Source organism: Fistularia commersonii, chromosome 18 (genome assembly GCF_037954325.1).
Source record: "Fistularia commersonii isolate RoL2024-O1a breed Wild chromosome 18, RoL_Fcom_v1.0, whole genome shotgun sequence".
NCBI classification, from domain to species: Eukaryota; Metazoa; Chordata; class Actinopteri; order Syngnathiformes; family Fistulariidae; genus Fistularia; species Fistularia commersonii.
In genome coordinates this window covers 9,045,274-9,060,612 of record NC_141301.1, presented here as the reverse complement: position 1 = coordinate 9,060,612, position 15,339 = coordinate 9,045,274, and the positions used below count along the sequence as shown (strand labels likewise).

At 41.2% G+C, this 15,339-nt stretch overlaps 2 protein-coding genes across 2 annotated transcripts in view; one reads left to right on the top strand and one right to left on the bottom strand.

Moving 5' to 3' along the window:
• Nucleotides 1-3,170, bottom strand: part of atm (ATM serine/threonine kinase) — a 54,401-nt gene extending 51,231 nt beyond the window's left edge. The window contains exons 1-2 of the mRNA XM_086164749.1: nucleotides 3,066-3,170; nucleotides 2,732-2,860 (exon numbers count right to left, since the gene is read on the bottom strand). Coding sequence (XP_086020875.1) covers nucleotides 2,732-2,803 — 72 coding nt within the window. The 5' untranslated portion in view covers nucleotides 2,804-2,860; nucleotides 3,066-3,170. The remainder of the gene's footprint in view (nucleotides 1-2,731; nucleotides 2,861-3,065) is intronic.
• A 362-nt stretch (nucleotides 3,171-3,532) lies between these two features.
• On the top strand, nucleotides 3,533-15,167 carry npat (nuclear protein, ataxia-telangiectasia locus). The gene is made up of 17 exons (XM_086164690.1): nucleotides 3,533-3,684; nucleotides 3,921-4,039; nucleotides 4,140-4,200; nucleotides 4,302-4,374; nucleotides 4,507-4,547; nucleotides 7,236-7,424; nucleotides 7,959-8,034; nucleotides 8,324-8,447; nucleotides 8,639-8,730; nucleotides 8,868-8,949; nucleotides 9,103-9,199; nucleotides 9,306-9,422; nucleotides 9,814-11,172; nucleotides 11,409-11,509; nucleotides 11,877-12,045; nucleotides 12,192-13,531; nucleotides 13,940-15,167. The coding sequence occupies exons 1-17, from the start codon at nucleotides 3,648-3,650 to the stop codon at nucleotides 14,018-14,020; spliced, it is 4,158 nt and encodes a 1,385-aa protein (XP_086020816.1). The 5' UTR covers nucleotides 3,533-3,647; the 3' UTR covers nucleotides 14,021-15,167.
• Nucleotides 15,168-15,339: the final 172 nt, after the last annotated feature.

Sequence of the window (15,339 nt, the reverse complement as noted above, 5' to 3'; positions counted from 1 at the left end):
GTACGATAAGCTTCACCGGTTACCCTTAGGACACCAGAGCCGCCATTGCCTCTTATTTGTAGGTTGCTGTACAATTTTCATTGAAAACTTTTAGCAAGGCTGGATATAGCGTATGCAACACTGTTATTTCCCTTGACGGATAATGGTTGGGCAGTTGCGATCATTGTTGATCTTGCTATTTTCTTAAGTGAAGCCTTTACCCTGTCATGCCCATTTTAGTACATCTTTGTTCGTCCTGTAACCGATAATCGTGACTCCAATCTATCGGGGTAGGAAGCTGGTCGGTGGCAGCGGTACTAAGGCTCTTTGGGCTCTTTCAATCTGCATCTGTAGAATGTTTCAGCTCGGGGATGAGAAGAATTTCTTTGAGCGGATACTCAACAAAGATGGTCAGAGACCTGGGTCCATCTTTGTTCCCTCAAGGGGATTCCATAGATTTTTATATCACCTCTCCTTGAACATCCATCCTGGTCTGTCAATTTTGACTGGAGCAGCTTCCATATTTTTTGCTTTTCAGCTAGTGCCTCCCATCATTTCCCAGAATTCTAACATCAGCTATACCCAGCCTCGAGTTGGTTTTGTGTGATCTCTTCTTCAGTGTCATTGAGCAGATTTTTGTTATCCCCACTGAACTCTCGCATCTGCTTGAGGATTAGTCGGGTATGCCGGCGATCCTCCTCGCGATCCTCCTTGCTAGTCCCTGGATGAGCCACCTGTAAGCTAGCGGTAGCCACGTCATGTTGATGTACTTCACCGTTGTTTTCAAAAGCTCTGGTCGGTTTGTCTTTTTGATCAAATTTATTTCCTCTTGGTAGAGAGGTCTGCGGCCAAGCAGCCAGGTGGCTCAACCCACTAGTGCCGGGTGGATCGACCCATATATCGATAGAATTGATAGCAAGTCAGTATCGGTATAAGTATATTGTAAGTAAGTACATTGTTTAGTTTTTTTTTACATTATTTTTTCACCAGTTTATTTTAATACATAAAAGCACTGATGGGTAGAAATTCTGTTTTACTTTTAGTATTGGATTCCCTGAACACACATTGTAATTAAAAAATAGTTTCAAAATGTTTCATAGTATTTGTTGTTGAGTGGTAATTTTGAAGTTTTGTTTATTTAAATGGATCCTCGGTTACCAAGGTCTTATTATCCTATTTGATCTATATTCCTATCAGCTACATAAAAACGATAATAAAATCTCTCAACATAGCTTGGTTTGTGTAAAATTGTAAAATAAATAAATAAAACTTTTCACTCGTAGGCCACCATTGTTGTTTATGTTGCAACTGTCTGGGTAGTGACATCATGAGGTTGCATTGGGCTCACTCCTATTCATTTTACACAATGGTGCAAAAACATGTCACCTGTGCAACCCTTCCCATTTGAATCCAAGAGACGTGAGTGAGGAGGATAGCACTGCAGACAGAAGTCAAATGAGCTTCAAAATGAAGACGAACAAAGATGTGAATAGGCAAGACTCACACAAAGTTGCTTGGGTGTATGCAGCAACTGCATTGCTAAGCTAACAGAGAGAGAGAGAGTGTCTGTTGTAAGGAGCTCCACTTTTATCATTAGATATTCACTGTAGACTTCCAGATTGATCCACTGACTGACTGGGTGACTCATCGTCACCTTCCTCCCTGATTGAGCTGGTGTCTGGTCTTGGCTCAAATGTGTCAAATGCATCCGGAGAGAAGTGGCAAAAACACAGCTTTGGATCCTTAGGAACTTGTGTACATCCACAAGCAATTTTTCACTCCCTTCTTCTCCCTTGGAAAACTGTGTAGACTAGCATCACTCCTTTTGGTTCCCTTGAACGGGAAAAGCAGCACAATGCTGCATTATTACCATCGATACCATCCCGAGCTAGTTAACACAATGCAACCTGTATACGTCATCAACCCTGCATGCACAAAACAATGGCTGCGCATGTTGGTTCAAATATATATTATAAATTGTGATTTTTGAAGAAATAATTCTTTATTTGTTTTTTAACAACACAGTATGAGGCAAACATTCAAGCAAATTCATGCCAATTAGTCCTTCCCGACAGGGTTCCCTTCAAGGAAAAATAAACAAGGTCCAAATATCCAGAAGAGTTAAAACTGTTTATTTTATTTTTGTATACTAGTTTCTGAACATTACCAGGAAAAAATATTTTGTTAATGTTGTAGTGTTTCGGGAAAAGAAAAAACTTATTTTGATAAAGTATTTTCTATTTACCTATAAACTACTTATGCCCTGGGTTTTAACGATTTAATAATGAAAAAAAAAATCACAAAGCACTATAGAGTAAGAAATTAGATCATGCATCCATTTTAATGATTGAAAAAGTACTTTGTGTACTTAGTATCGGATCGATATCAAAATATGCAGTATCACACACCCACTTGCTTTCAAAGGTTACCCGGAAACGGAAGTCCGTCATTTTCTTGAATATCAACAGTGCTGCAGACTATAGCGTTACACATTCCACAGACGAGCAGTAGTATTTGTTAAAACAAACAAACAAACAACTTGAGACGATACTTGTCAAAATATCGTCTATATCCCCTTCCTCATTCCCTCCCCAATTGTTATGACATCAATGTCTAAGAATCGTGATAACTGCTTCATATTTCGATTAACTGCAAAGACAAAAAGGGCCAATAATTTATACACGGTAATAGATCACGAATGTAATACACCGCATTCAAGGGCAGGGATTTTTTCACATGCAGGTGTGATTACCTTCCTCTCTGTGACTTTGTCATTGTCCAGCCCCCTGCAGCAAACCAGGAGATCGTGAAGAGCGAAACTCATGGCTCATCACCGACGGAGGGCTAACACCGTTTATCAGTGCAGAGAAGCATGTACAACCTGCAATGAAATGGTGTTTACAAAGTAAAGCACGGGAGGAACCGGTGCAAATACACTTTCAAAAGTTTATAACATCCAAGTTTAGCATGCGACTAGCTCAGGTGAGGTTTTTATTTAGAACGAGCCTTGGTGGAAGAGCAACTTCAGCAAGGGAATAACGAAAGCTAGATACTAATCATGCGCAGATCTACCATCTTGCACTGACCTCTGCTCAGTGCTGGTGACTGAACTCAGATGCGAATGCTATCTTGGAAGTTAACATAATGGACTCGCATGTTCCGTCCTTCGCAACTTCGCCGGGATAACGTGCATGTTCTTCGATACGCATGCATGCATGGTCGGACGACACAGGAAATCCCTGCCCCGGCAAGACGTGAAATGTGCCTGACGTCACTTCCTGGTCGTGGCCGGAACCGACTGAGTTCGAATATTTCGTGCGAATATTGAAACAACAAAACGCATCGCAGTGTTCGATGATATGATGATAAATATGTCATTTTTATAAAGCTGCGTTTAATTAATTGTACTTTTATATGTATTTGCCGTTAGCTATAAGGTAAATAGCAGCGTAACATTTCGGGCCGGACTACAATGAACAAAACCCCATTCGGAAGGTTTATACACGACTTCCGGGTTACTTCCCCGCCTTTTGATATGCCTCAAAAGCGGACGTTGCCTTCACAACAATACAGCTGATGATCCGTAGTGGTATACATTTGTAACTTTATTTTACAGAACATGTAGATAATTATTCAGGACTGTCTTTCAAGTTAACCAACAGGCAGTCATGTTGCTGCCGTCCGACGTTGCTCGGCTTGTTTTGGGTAAGTCTGGACACAGAGACGTGTAGAAGTTGTACGTTAGCTGTAGCATTAGCTGACAGTTAAACTAAACTGCAAAACGGGGTCGGGCGCTTAGCAAGATTTTTGTTCACGAACCTATTCACAATCCATAAAAGTCACCGTCAAACGAGGCTCAACGTTCAACGTTCGGCTGCCCGGTGGGCTTTAGTGTCGCTCCGCATTAAGCTAACCCGGTATCGGTTGGTGTCCTTCACCAGGGTACCTCCAAGAAGAGGGACTGTCTGCTACGAGCCAGGCGTTTATTCACGAGAGTCCGAATCTGAAAGAATATGCTGAACATACAATTGGAGATGGTGCTGTTCCTGCTTGTGTATTTGTAAGTTACTCTTGAAAAATTAGATTTGAATGCAAGTTGCAAAAAACTTCCATGCACGGACAATTTGTTTTTGTTTTGTTGTTTTCTTAATCTCTCATAGTCCATATTTGGAAAAGGTCTGACATCCATCTTGAATGAGTATATGGCTGCCAAAACTAAAGGTGAGATTTACCTTTACAGTTGTCATCCATGATGTAACTTACTAATCTTTATAAGTCACAATCATAATGTTTATGTTCTATTTATTTATTTATTACAACAGAGACTTGTCATGAAGTCCCTGCCGTGATGACCTCACTGTGGAAGAAACTGGATTTTACGCTTAAGCAGATTAAGTAATTAGATTCAAATTCATCATTTATTGTAACCGGTTCATCCAGAATGGAGTATGATTGATGCTTTACAAAACTGCATAGTTCAGTATTTTGTATTAATCTGAGATAATTTGTGTGCTCTCTTATATTCAGGTCTTTACAGAATTCTCCTGCTACATCAGCATGCCAGAGAGGCAAGTAACAAAATGTTCATGAATTTAAAACATTTGAAGCACGCACTTCACTTAACTGCTGAATTTGCTTGGATGTACATTGTTTGTGTACACACACATAATCCCACATCATTATACTGTATATGACAAAATGACACAGATAAAAAAAAACTGTTGTACAAGGAAACAACCAAAATGTAGAAATTAAAAAAAAAAATCACAGTAGAGAATTATGCAAGCCCTGTGATTGACTGGCGATTTGTCCAGGGTGTACCCTGCCTCTCGCCCTATGATAGCAGGGATAGGCTCCTGCATCCCCCACAACCCTGCGTGCAGGATGAGCAGAAGAAGGTGGATGAATTATGCAGTTTAGACTGTGATAAAATGCCAGTATAGAATACTTGGTTTAACGAAAACCTGAGTAATTTAAGGTGTCCCAGAAAGTTGTGTACAGCAGATTCCCTTCTCTTTGGCCGTTCTCTCACTGAATCATCTACCTCCATCAAACCCCATCCTCAGCATCCTCTTCTCTCAAACCATACAGCAGATCATGTCAAGAACACAGTTCTTCGTTCTCAAATACTGAAAATGCTTTATGTGATAGTCCAAAGTACAGGCGGTGATCTATTCCTTCACATCCCAGCTTGTCCCTCTGTAGCTCAAATTGTATTGCGCTGAAACCATCAAATGTGATTTACACAGTGCTCCCAGGCATCGTCAGGGGAGATAGGCAAGCTGAAATGTGTCCATAGAAGGGCTGACCAGCCATGGCAATATAAGAGCTACCAGTCTGTAGCAACTGAGGTCCAAGGGGTGCGATCTTGGGCACAGTTACAACACTGGATGTTTTTCACAGTTGAGGCTTCATTAGCTTCAGGATCAGAGCGCACAAGTGTTCAACAGATGATGTGCACAGGACTTTGGGAGCCTGGGGCTGATGCCATCAGGATCCAAGTCTAACCAACTTTTTCCCCCTGGATTGTATAGAGGGAAAGGCTAGCAAATTGGGTTAAAAGCTATTTAAGATTTCAATATTGAGGTAGGGAGTTAATATTAGGGGTGTTGCAAAAGATAGAGATGAGTGGGAGCTGGTGCCTAATCAGATCTGTTGAATTTGAATAATTCATTTAATAACATAACATTACATACCAAACCATGACCTTTTGTTGCTTGTGTTTACTTAGCTCCCTTGCTTGAGCTTTCAGCCGTGCCCTATTTCCTGACTTTTAAAATTGTTCTTGTTTTCTTTGAGTGGAGCCTTTATGTTACTGCTTATCCAGAGTTTGTTACATCTGGGTAAGTGTTGGACAGAGAATATGGTTCAAACCCACCTGAGATTAGCCATCTAGTCATCTTGTTAGTCATCTCACAGGCCCTCACAAACCTGAGACCTTTCAACACAGCTACTTCGCTCAGACATTGCTATACACACAATGACTTCCCCTCTGGTGCTTTGTCAATATGTTTTATTCATCAGTCTTATTTGACTGAAATCTTAGATTAATAAAAATGACAAGAGTAATGAAACGGGTCAAAAGTTCTTGCTCCCCTGTTTATTAGCTCTTTGATTCATTCATTAATACAGAGGACCATGTGTTACTGTCCCTTGTGCCTAGATCCTAGGTGAAACACATCGAGAAGCGCAATTCAGTAGAGCTTCTGTAGAGATGCTATCTATAACAAACAAGCAAGCTACCAGCAGGCTAACATCCTGCCAAACAGACACCACTTACCTACAACAGCAACCTGAAGCATATCATTGGAGTTTTCAAGTGGGCACTTTCCTTTTTCGATGTTTTATCGAGTTAGGCCCACGACACCTCAAGAAGGCTTGACATTGAAATCCAGCGTTGTTGAAATACCCCCCTTCATGCTACATAGCTGATCCATAAGTAAACAATCTTTCCTCAGGGACCTTCCCCAACTACTGTACTTCCTCAGCCACAACCATTCACTGGCTCATTCTGCTACCTTAGACATGTTACTAACCGCAAGTTTCATGCTGCGGCTGTGAATGCCCAACTCAGTCAGTAGAGCAACGACGGACTTTGCCACAAACCCATGACAGCCCATCTTTACAGGCTGCACCTGAGTCCTCCAACCTCACTGCTCTGCCTCTGCTGCCATCTCAGCATACCTAGCTTTTTTGTGCTCACTAGCCTCTTCAACTCGATCCTCCCTGGGGACCGTAAAAGACATCCTCTCTACCCCATACTACACTACCATATCTGGCCGTAGACAGGTGATGGCCTCTTCTAAACCGGCACCAATACTCTGAAATGAAATCCAGCTGTGGCTAAACTATGGAGACAGCCATAAAGACTTTAAAAACTCTAAAAAAAAATCCTAGACTAATCACAGTGACATTGGTTTTCTGAGAGCAACGCTGATTAAAGGAAACTGCATACTTACATGGAAATCTAAAGAGAATAAATTGTCAGAAGTCAGTGAAAAGTCAGTATAATTTACACTCTTCCTTATGCAGAAATTTATTCTGATAACAGTGCTGTTTTGTTCTTAATGCAGTAAGGTTGGATCTCTTATATAAGCCAGTGTATCCAAACTACAATGAAAATACATTATTTGTGTCATTGAGTGTAATTTTCTTCTACTTCGAAATGAAGAACTTGTATGTGTTTTTTTTGGAGTTAGATGTTTGCTCGGGTCCCTAAGAGCGGGAATGAATTTACCTGTGCATCACCTTCACAGCTAGGTCGCGTGTTGGAATGGCAAACCTGGCAAGACAGCGGGCTTTGACTGTGACATCAGCCGGCAGTGTCGTCTGCTCCTCTGTCACTGAGACCAGCTCAGTCCTCAGCCACTCAACTCCTGTGAGCGACAGAGCCGTTCCGGGCAGTGGCACACACCTACAGATCCAAGACGTCAGCCGATCCCTGAGTAAGTATCAGGTGGTCCTCTATACACACATATATATATATATATATATATATATATATATATATATATATATATATATATATATATATATATAATGTGTTTGTGTGTATATGTGCATATTTTAATATGTATGTAAAAACTGTATGTATGTGCGACCCATCAAACAAATGTTCTTATGGCATTTTGGATATGAAATGGCCTTGACCTCTGATTTGTTATACTTTAAGATGTAGTGATGTTATTTTAATGTTTGACGGTTAATTTATCTGATATTTGACATCTGTTTCGCCTCAAGTCAAAATCCAAAAAAAACCTAGTCTGGAGCCCAGTAGCTATAAGATACTCATTTTTTTGTTTAATATAGAGCAAACCTCGACAGCTTTTTTTTCTTTTTAAAGAATGATTCCATTTATGTGAAGAGTTCTATAAAGAGTTATGTATAGTTTGTTTGACTATACAAATTTTCACAATAGTTTCTTATATTTTGATATCAAGATCTCAACTTATATGTAAGAATCTGCTTGTTCATTACAGGGGATTCACCTTTACAAATTCCAGTCTCAGAACTGCGGTCCAATCTAGGCCCTATGTCCCCCGGGCGAAGGAAATGGTAACATGTTACTCTTTATCCTCTGAGCTCTATTTGCGTGTCCCTAGTGCAACATCACGCTGTGGCAAGGATACACAGCACTTGGTCCCTGAATTATAAAAGCATTCTGAAGTCAGTCAGTTCAGTTTCACATTTGCTTTTCAAATTGTGGCATGCTTTGATGGAATGCATTACTTTAAAAAAACGCAGTTCTTCACCCGCAAGCCTTATTTTTTATGCACAATAGATGTCCGTGTTGTTTTAGGCATGCTGGCCATCGACTTTAGAATTTTTCCTCTGCTGCCCTCAGGGACACTCCCAGGAAAAGATGCAGTGCTCTGACAGTGTCCAGCAGTGCTGGCAAGCCTGCTGTGACTGTCAGTAATTCAACCGTCGAGCCACAGACTGAAGAGGTTGTCAATGAGAACTTCCCTGTACGTAAAAAAAACAAAAATCAGGCGTACTTTTTTTGACTGTTTTTAACTCTGGGTCAAGATTGAGTCTTTGGAAGGGTTCAAACTCTTTGTGCGAATGGGTAGATGGAACCAGAGCTGCTGCAACAGAAGTGATATACATGAAAGGAGTTCAATAATTCCTATGCTTCAACAAATGTGTCTGTCCACAGCAACTTGTGATCCAAAATGCACGCGACAAGATACTGGGAGACAGGTCATTACAAGAGAAGCTTGCCGAAAATATCAACAAAATCCTTGCAAAGTAGGTTTTGCTGAAGCACTGAGCCTTTTAAACATTGTACAAGTGCAAATCTTACAAACACATAAATGTGTGCAACATAGTTTTGAAATGCTCTTTTTCTTTTTTTCCCCGCTTGTTTTGTTTTTGTTTTACCTCAGTGAGCCAGCCCCGCAAACGTCAAAGCCCCCCTCAAGTACACTGGAAGCTGACCAGTCAATAGATGAAATCCTAGGATTACAGGTACTGAGATGCACAGATGATATCCGTTCATGTTTCTTTTGAAGTATGTTGCAGTATTCTCAACCTAATAAGCACTATTTCCAGTGCTTTACTAATATTTGACATTCATTTTTTTATTTTTTATTTTTTTATTTTTTCTATATACTTTTGCAGGGGGAAATACACATGAGTGATGATGCCATTCATGACATTTTGGAGCAAACCGAATCCGACCCGGCTTTTCAGGCTCTTTTTGACCTCTTCGATTATAGTAATTAATCATCTACTTGTCTTCATTTTGTCTGTTGCATATGGCGAGATGCCATATGTTGAGGTATTTTAATAGTAGTTTGTGAAAGTATGATGTTTTTCTGCAGATAAAACCAGATTAAATGATGGGGAGCAACTTGACGGAGATGTCAGCGGTAGCCCAGAAGAGAGTGATACTGCTGGAGCTACAACTATTGTCGAAAACTTTCAGCATGAGGATCTAGGTACTTTCAGTCCATTACACACAACTCAGCAGCTTAACATTTTTGTTTGTTTTTGAGATGAGATGAGATGAGAACAACTTTATTTATCCCGAAGGAAATTGTCGTGCCAGAGTTTCAAGTAAAAACATAACAGTAATAGATAATAGTAGAAAGGAGGAAGAATAAGAAATACAATGAAATATAAATTGTCTTAACTGTTAACTTTTCAGCCCACTCATAAATCACAACCATTTGGTGTCACCTTGAAGCCTACAGCACCTTACCGACTTGTTCTTAAACAAAGAAATTTTTGTTCGTTAAAATCAAATTTAAAATATTCCTACTAAAGTCATGCTTGTCGTAAATGCCCATCAGCTATGCCTATCATTCAAGTTTACATTTCATTTGGTAGGTTTGAAACCCGAGTCTTCACCGACCACTGCAAAGACGAAAGCCATTCAAGAGCGCAAGATGAGAAAAGCAACCACGACTACTCTTCTAAAGAAAACAATTCTTTGCTCAAGCGGCAGGGCATCTAGAATTGAAAACAGCTCAGCTAACCTTATCGTTAACCACTGGGAGCAACGCGGTTTCTCATCTGCCCCAGATGGCTCGAGCAGAAAAGAGAATAGTTTAATTTTCACTGACGCTGTTGGTGAGACACCAATGGATATCGATAGATTATTGGACACGCCTCCCCCTACTTCACATACCACAGAAACCCTAGGTGGCCAGGGGCCTGTGGCAAAGGACAGTTTCACAGCTTCTACAGCCAATTGTGAATCAGCCTCAGCTCTGTTATCTGTGGCCCCTGCCACCCCAGTAACACAACTGGTCTCAAATGTGGACAGAAAAAAGGAAAATACACAAGGATTTAAAGAACTGCCTTTTGCAGTTCTGAGTAATCAGCTTGCTCTTGTGTCTCCTGTTGAATCGTCTACTGATCTGCCTTCTACGTCAAGCAGTGGAGGAGCAAATAAGCCAGTGCTTTCTCCCTCAGCAACAACTGAATCTGTGTCCTCTATATTGGCCTCCTCTGATACTTTAGCTGCTACTGCTAAAGCTGCAGTTGCTGTAATGTCCTCATCCAATACACCAAACACAACCCCGTGTGGTTCTTCATATTCCTCTCTCGCTGCTGCTCCTACAGCGTTAACGGGCACATCCACATCTTCACCCACAACAATACCTCTCTGTGACCCAAGCGTCACCACGTCTGACTCTGCAGCCTCCAACCACAACACCCCGAGCAAGGCTGCGGCTGAATTAAGCAACATTGTTTCATTGAAGATAATCATCAGCGAGAACCAGGACGAGGATTCTCCCAACAACACCGCCTCGCATCAGGAAAATTCTGGCATGTCCATGGACAGGGTGCCGACTATTTTCCTTTCTCCCCCAGTGAAACCCTCTGGAAGCACTTGCCTACCAAGAGCCAACTTGGATGAGGCCGCACTTGCAGTGAGTGACCTACAAAGCTCAGAGGCACAGGCTAATCCTTTCAGTGGCGTGGCAGGGCCAGCAAGTGGCCCTACATTCGTGGGGACTTCACAAGCTCCACAAAGCTACATAATTCAGCTTCCCCTGGAGACGGCTAACCCCACGTTGCAAGGAGCCTCGGCCAGCTACCTCCTTGTTACCGAAACTCCAGGTGCAAATTCTGAGACCAAACAGATGTTCCTCCCTGCTGGTGTGTCAAAGGGACAGCCTTTGTCCACAAACAGCCAGTATAGTGTGACCACAGCAACTCAGTCACAAGCTTTCCCAGCTGGTAAGAAATAACACCAATTTTCAAAGTTTGTGCATTTAAATGCAATGAGTTACATTTTTGTTTACATGCTCAAGTAAACCGCTTATGCTGCTACTGTTAACTCTGACAAACACAAGGTGGTTTTACATGAATATATGCTCACATTTAAGGCTCTGCCCATTTTTGAACATGTCACTGTCAACTCAGTGTTGTTGTTACTTCAATCTAAGCAAATCAATGTTGTCCTTTACTCATAGGGTCAGCATTCCTTTTACCCTCACCTGTCAAGCCCATGATGCTTCCCATGTCAGTTATGGGACAGAACACTTTGGGAAAGGTCCAGATGGTAACCAATCAGGTAACTTTTTTTTTTACTTGGTTTACTAGTTGCGAATTGACAATCTGTAGATTTTTCTGCTGAATAATAGAATGTTAACCAATTTTTTTTAGATTTTTGTGCTGATTTTTTTGGCCACTTGTTCAGAAAATTCACAGTTCCGCTTATTCATTTGCAAATTCCCCACTATGACACAAATAAAGGTGTGCTATATTCTAATACCAGGGTTTCGAATACATACGTCTTGTCAGGACTGGGTCATCAAACGATTAAATCTCCCCATCATGAAAAACATTGTGAGCTTTTCTCGAGCGCAACCCTGAAGTGAAATCATCCCACTTTTTCGGACTATTGTTCCCAATGGCTCTGATTTGTATTGTTTTTGCAGCTTGTTAGTTTACCAAACCCAGTGCCGAGACAGCAGTCAGAAACTGCCAGGCCCAAGCCTCCCACAAATGCAGTTCAGCCATCTACAAGTTGTGGTAAGTTGCAGAGTTTCAAGGAAACTGCCAGACCCAAGCCTCCCACAAAAGCAGTTCAACCATCTACAAGTTGTGGTAAGTTGCAGAGTTTCAAGGAATTTATATTAAGAAATGAAAGAACAATACAACATTGCTCCTTAATTTGTGTTTCAAAATGTTGTTGTTCTATTTGATAATTAACAGTTTTACCGAACCCTGAACTCATTTTGATTGAATTCCAGGTGCTGTTCATAATCTAGTAAGGAACGTCATGAAACCCCTTCCTACTGAAAACACAGGTCCACAGAATGTGGAGGATCCCAGTTCCAACCACAGGAGAATTCTACGGTTTGACAATTCTGCAGACGTACAAGAGACAATTTCTGAATCCGCAAGATCAGCCATACCTCAAGCTGCAAGCACACTGCCACCACAATACACCTCAGGGACAGAGAGTGAGAATGCAAAGATGACGTCACGAACAAAACCAACTATCCTCAGTGGGAATAAGCCCAAGCGGAGGATTGAGACAACCGTGTGCTCACCAGATCCCCAGACAGGTGTGAGGTTAGGGAAAAAGACAGAGGGGTCCCTGCCTTTACAACAGCAACAAAAAGATGTAAAGAAGAATCCTCGCAAACAGGATCATAAAGTCCACAACCAAGAATTGCAAAGTGCAAGCACTACCAGGGTTGATGCTTTTCAGTCCGCACCTCTGAAAAACTCCCCGTCGAGAAGTAGATCAAAGTCTTCCGACAAAGGTAGACATGAAGCAAAAACTACAGATTTTCATAGCTCTCGGTCACTGTCCTGTGATTCAGAATTAAGGTCAGCGAGTAAAAAAGATGAGAGCAGCAGGAGAGAGCCCACAGAAAAAGGCTCTGGCAAGTTGCGCGAAGGGCTCACAGAAAAGAGACCTAGTACTCAAAACACGTCGAACGTGATAGCCAACAAGGAAAATGAAATGAAAGGCAGCTTGCAAGAGCATCAACAACAGTCAACATCTTCGTCCTCCACAGGCAGGGACTTCAGTTCTCCATCTTCATCTGACCCAGTATTGAATTCCCAACCCAAGGCTACAAAGGGGTCTCCAAAGACAAGCTCTCTGGCCAAACAAGCAGTAGAGCTTCTTCAGGACATCCAGGGACTCAATTCAAATGCGAAATCTGTCAAGAGACCAATCATGGGCAATTCAGAAAGTATTAATCCCCAAACCCCTTCGAGTGGCTGTAGCCAGGAGCCCGTTGATTGCCCAAGGACGCCTTCCTGTCAGAAGAAGGTGATGGATGGGGAAGGAACACCCAAGCACACCTTGCCTCCCAACACTCCGGACGTCCCCACCTGTAGCCCTGCCAGTGAGGCAGGGAGTGAAAACAGTGTCAGTATGGCTGCCCATACACTAATGATCCTCTCACGCGCAGCCATTGCCAGGACAGGAACTCCTCTGAAGAACAGCTTGCGTCAGGACGGAGTTGGGAAAAAGTCTCCTCCAAGCTCAAAGAAGCGCAAGCTGGCTTCTCCCATCACCAGCCCCCCAGCCAAGAAGGAGTCAAAACAGTCTTCCAATAAAAAGAAAGACAAAGTGAGTACACACTCCATTTCTTTTGTCCATTTTTTAATACTGTTCTTAATACCAAAAGTCTTTACACAGATTTGCATTTATTAAAATCTCATTATCAGCATTCTATTTTCCCAAATGACCGTGTCATGGGTGACTTGTAAATGAATCCGTCATTTTGTGTTGGTCAGAGAAGGACTCAAAATTATATCACCCACTCTGTGTTTGATGCCACTCACAATAGCCTCCCACAGCTGAATTCTTGCTTATGGCCACAAAAGGGTATCAATCTGAACAAACTGGAGAAAAAAAATATATATACATAATGTTGTTGCCTTGGTCAATGTAACAATAATTGATGTGGCTTAATTGTCAGATATCTGTTTGCTTTCATTTTGCCATATGATTCTAAATATTTATTTTAATCCACAGGAAAAGAAGAAACTTGAAAATTGCTTTCCCCATGACTTGGATGTGGATAAGTTCCTGTCGTCACTGCACTATGACGAGTAAAACCAGAGGTGCCACCAGAAAGGCACTGCTTTAACTATGAAAGTTACTTGCCAGGAATAGAGCAAGCCATCTGTTACACAAGTGGCCATGGATGTCTTTAGCAACTTTATCTAAAACCTCATAAGCTGTACAATCTCTCTTTTGCCAGGGACATTGAATTGACTTCCTTTTATAATGGCGGAGATGTGTAGAAGATCCCTTTGGGGGCCACAGCCGTAGAGCAACCATGACACCCTGAACCTCTTCATCCCAGTTCTTAAATATATGATAGTGGTACACAAAATATGCAGAGATTTAATTGAATACTTTGATTTAATAGGTTAATGCACGGATGGGCAAACTTTTTAGCTCAGGGGCCACATTGACTTTTAAAATTTGACAAACTGGCCAGGTCACCACAAAATACGATGCATATAAAAAAAAAACGCATTTGCTCAGTACATATCAGACTCGTCTGACATTTGCTTTGAAAATAAAAACCAGCTTGGTTTTGAAGACTCTGATATTATCTTGCATTTCATGCTCAAATCAGTTTCTCCCTTGTAGCTTCATGTCCGACTCAATTCAGTATGTCCACGGTAAAGGCTATACCACAAAGCCAATCTGTGTCATTCAGCTCAGGAAAATACTCAAGTGTTCTCAAGTAGCTCCAAAAAATGAAATAATCTCCTGTTTGAGCTCCCACATTCATTGATCCAATTATTCAGTCATTCACATCATGTATGAATTCTGTACCAATCTTTGGCAGGCCAGATTTAAAAGACCAACGGGACAAATGTGGCCCGCGGGCTGTAGTTTCATTTTAAAACATTAACCGCCTGGGTTAATGTCTTAAATTGGAGGAGTCAGGACCTTTCATTAGTCAATATTTGACTAAGTTTGATGAATCCAGAATTATTCTGTTCATATGTAAAGACACTTTGTAACATCTGCACCATTATTTTTGTAAGTGAAGAACACTGACGTTGTTTTCCTTATCCAATTTTGTTGTTCAGTTGAAAAATGCTAAAAACCATGTAAATATTATATTTTAGGCAGAGCTATGTTTATAATTTTTGTCAAAATTCTAATGTGAAATTGAATGTTCGGGCAGATGTGTAAAAAAGTGTATTTTGTATGCTGCTCAATAAAATACATGTAAAATGCTCATTGTTTGATATTGTCACTATAGAGCTCAGCATTGCAAATGTAACTCAGCATCTCGGTGTCGGAGAGGATTGAGAAACACATTGTAGGTGAGCTTCACCGAGCATCCGACCATTATTTTTCACATAGGACATGAAGTACTCATGAAGTGCATGTTTTTTCAATTTGTTGTT

Bases quoted from the DNA above. Each gene is read 5' to 3' on its own strand.
- npat (XM_086164690.1), top strand. From the start codon at position 3,648: ATGTTGCTGCCGTCCGACGTTGCTCGGCTTGTTTTGG. The intron at 4,375-4,506 runs GTAATTAGATTC...TCTTATATTCAG, and splicing joins TTTACGCTTAAGCAGATTAA to GTCTTTACAGAATTCTCCTG. The intron at 8,035-8,323 runs GTAACATGTTAC...TGCTGCCCTCAG, and splicing joins TCCCCCGGGCGAAGGAAATG to GGACACTCCCAGGAAAAGAT.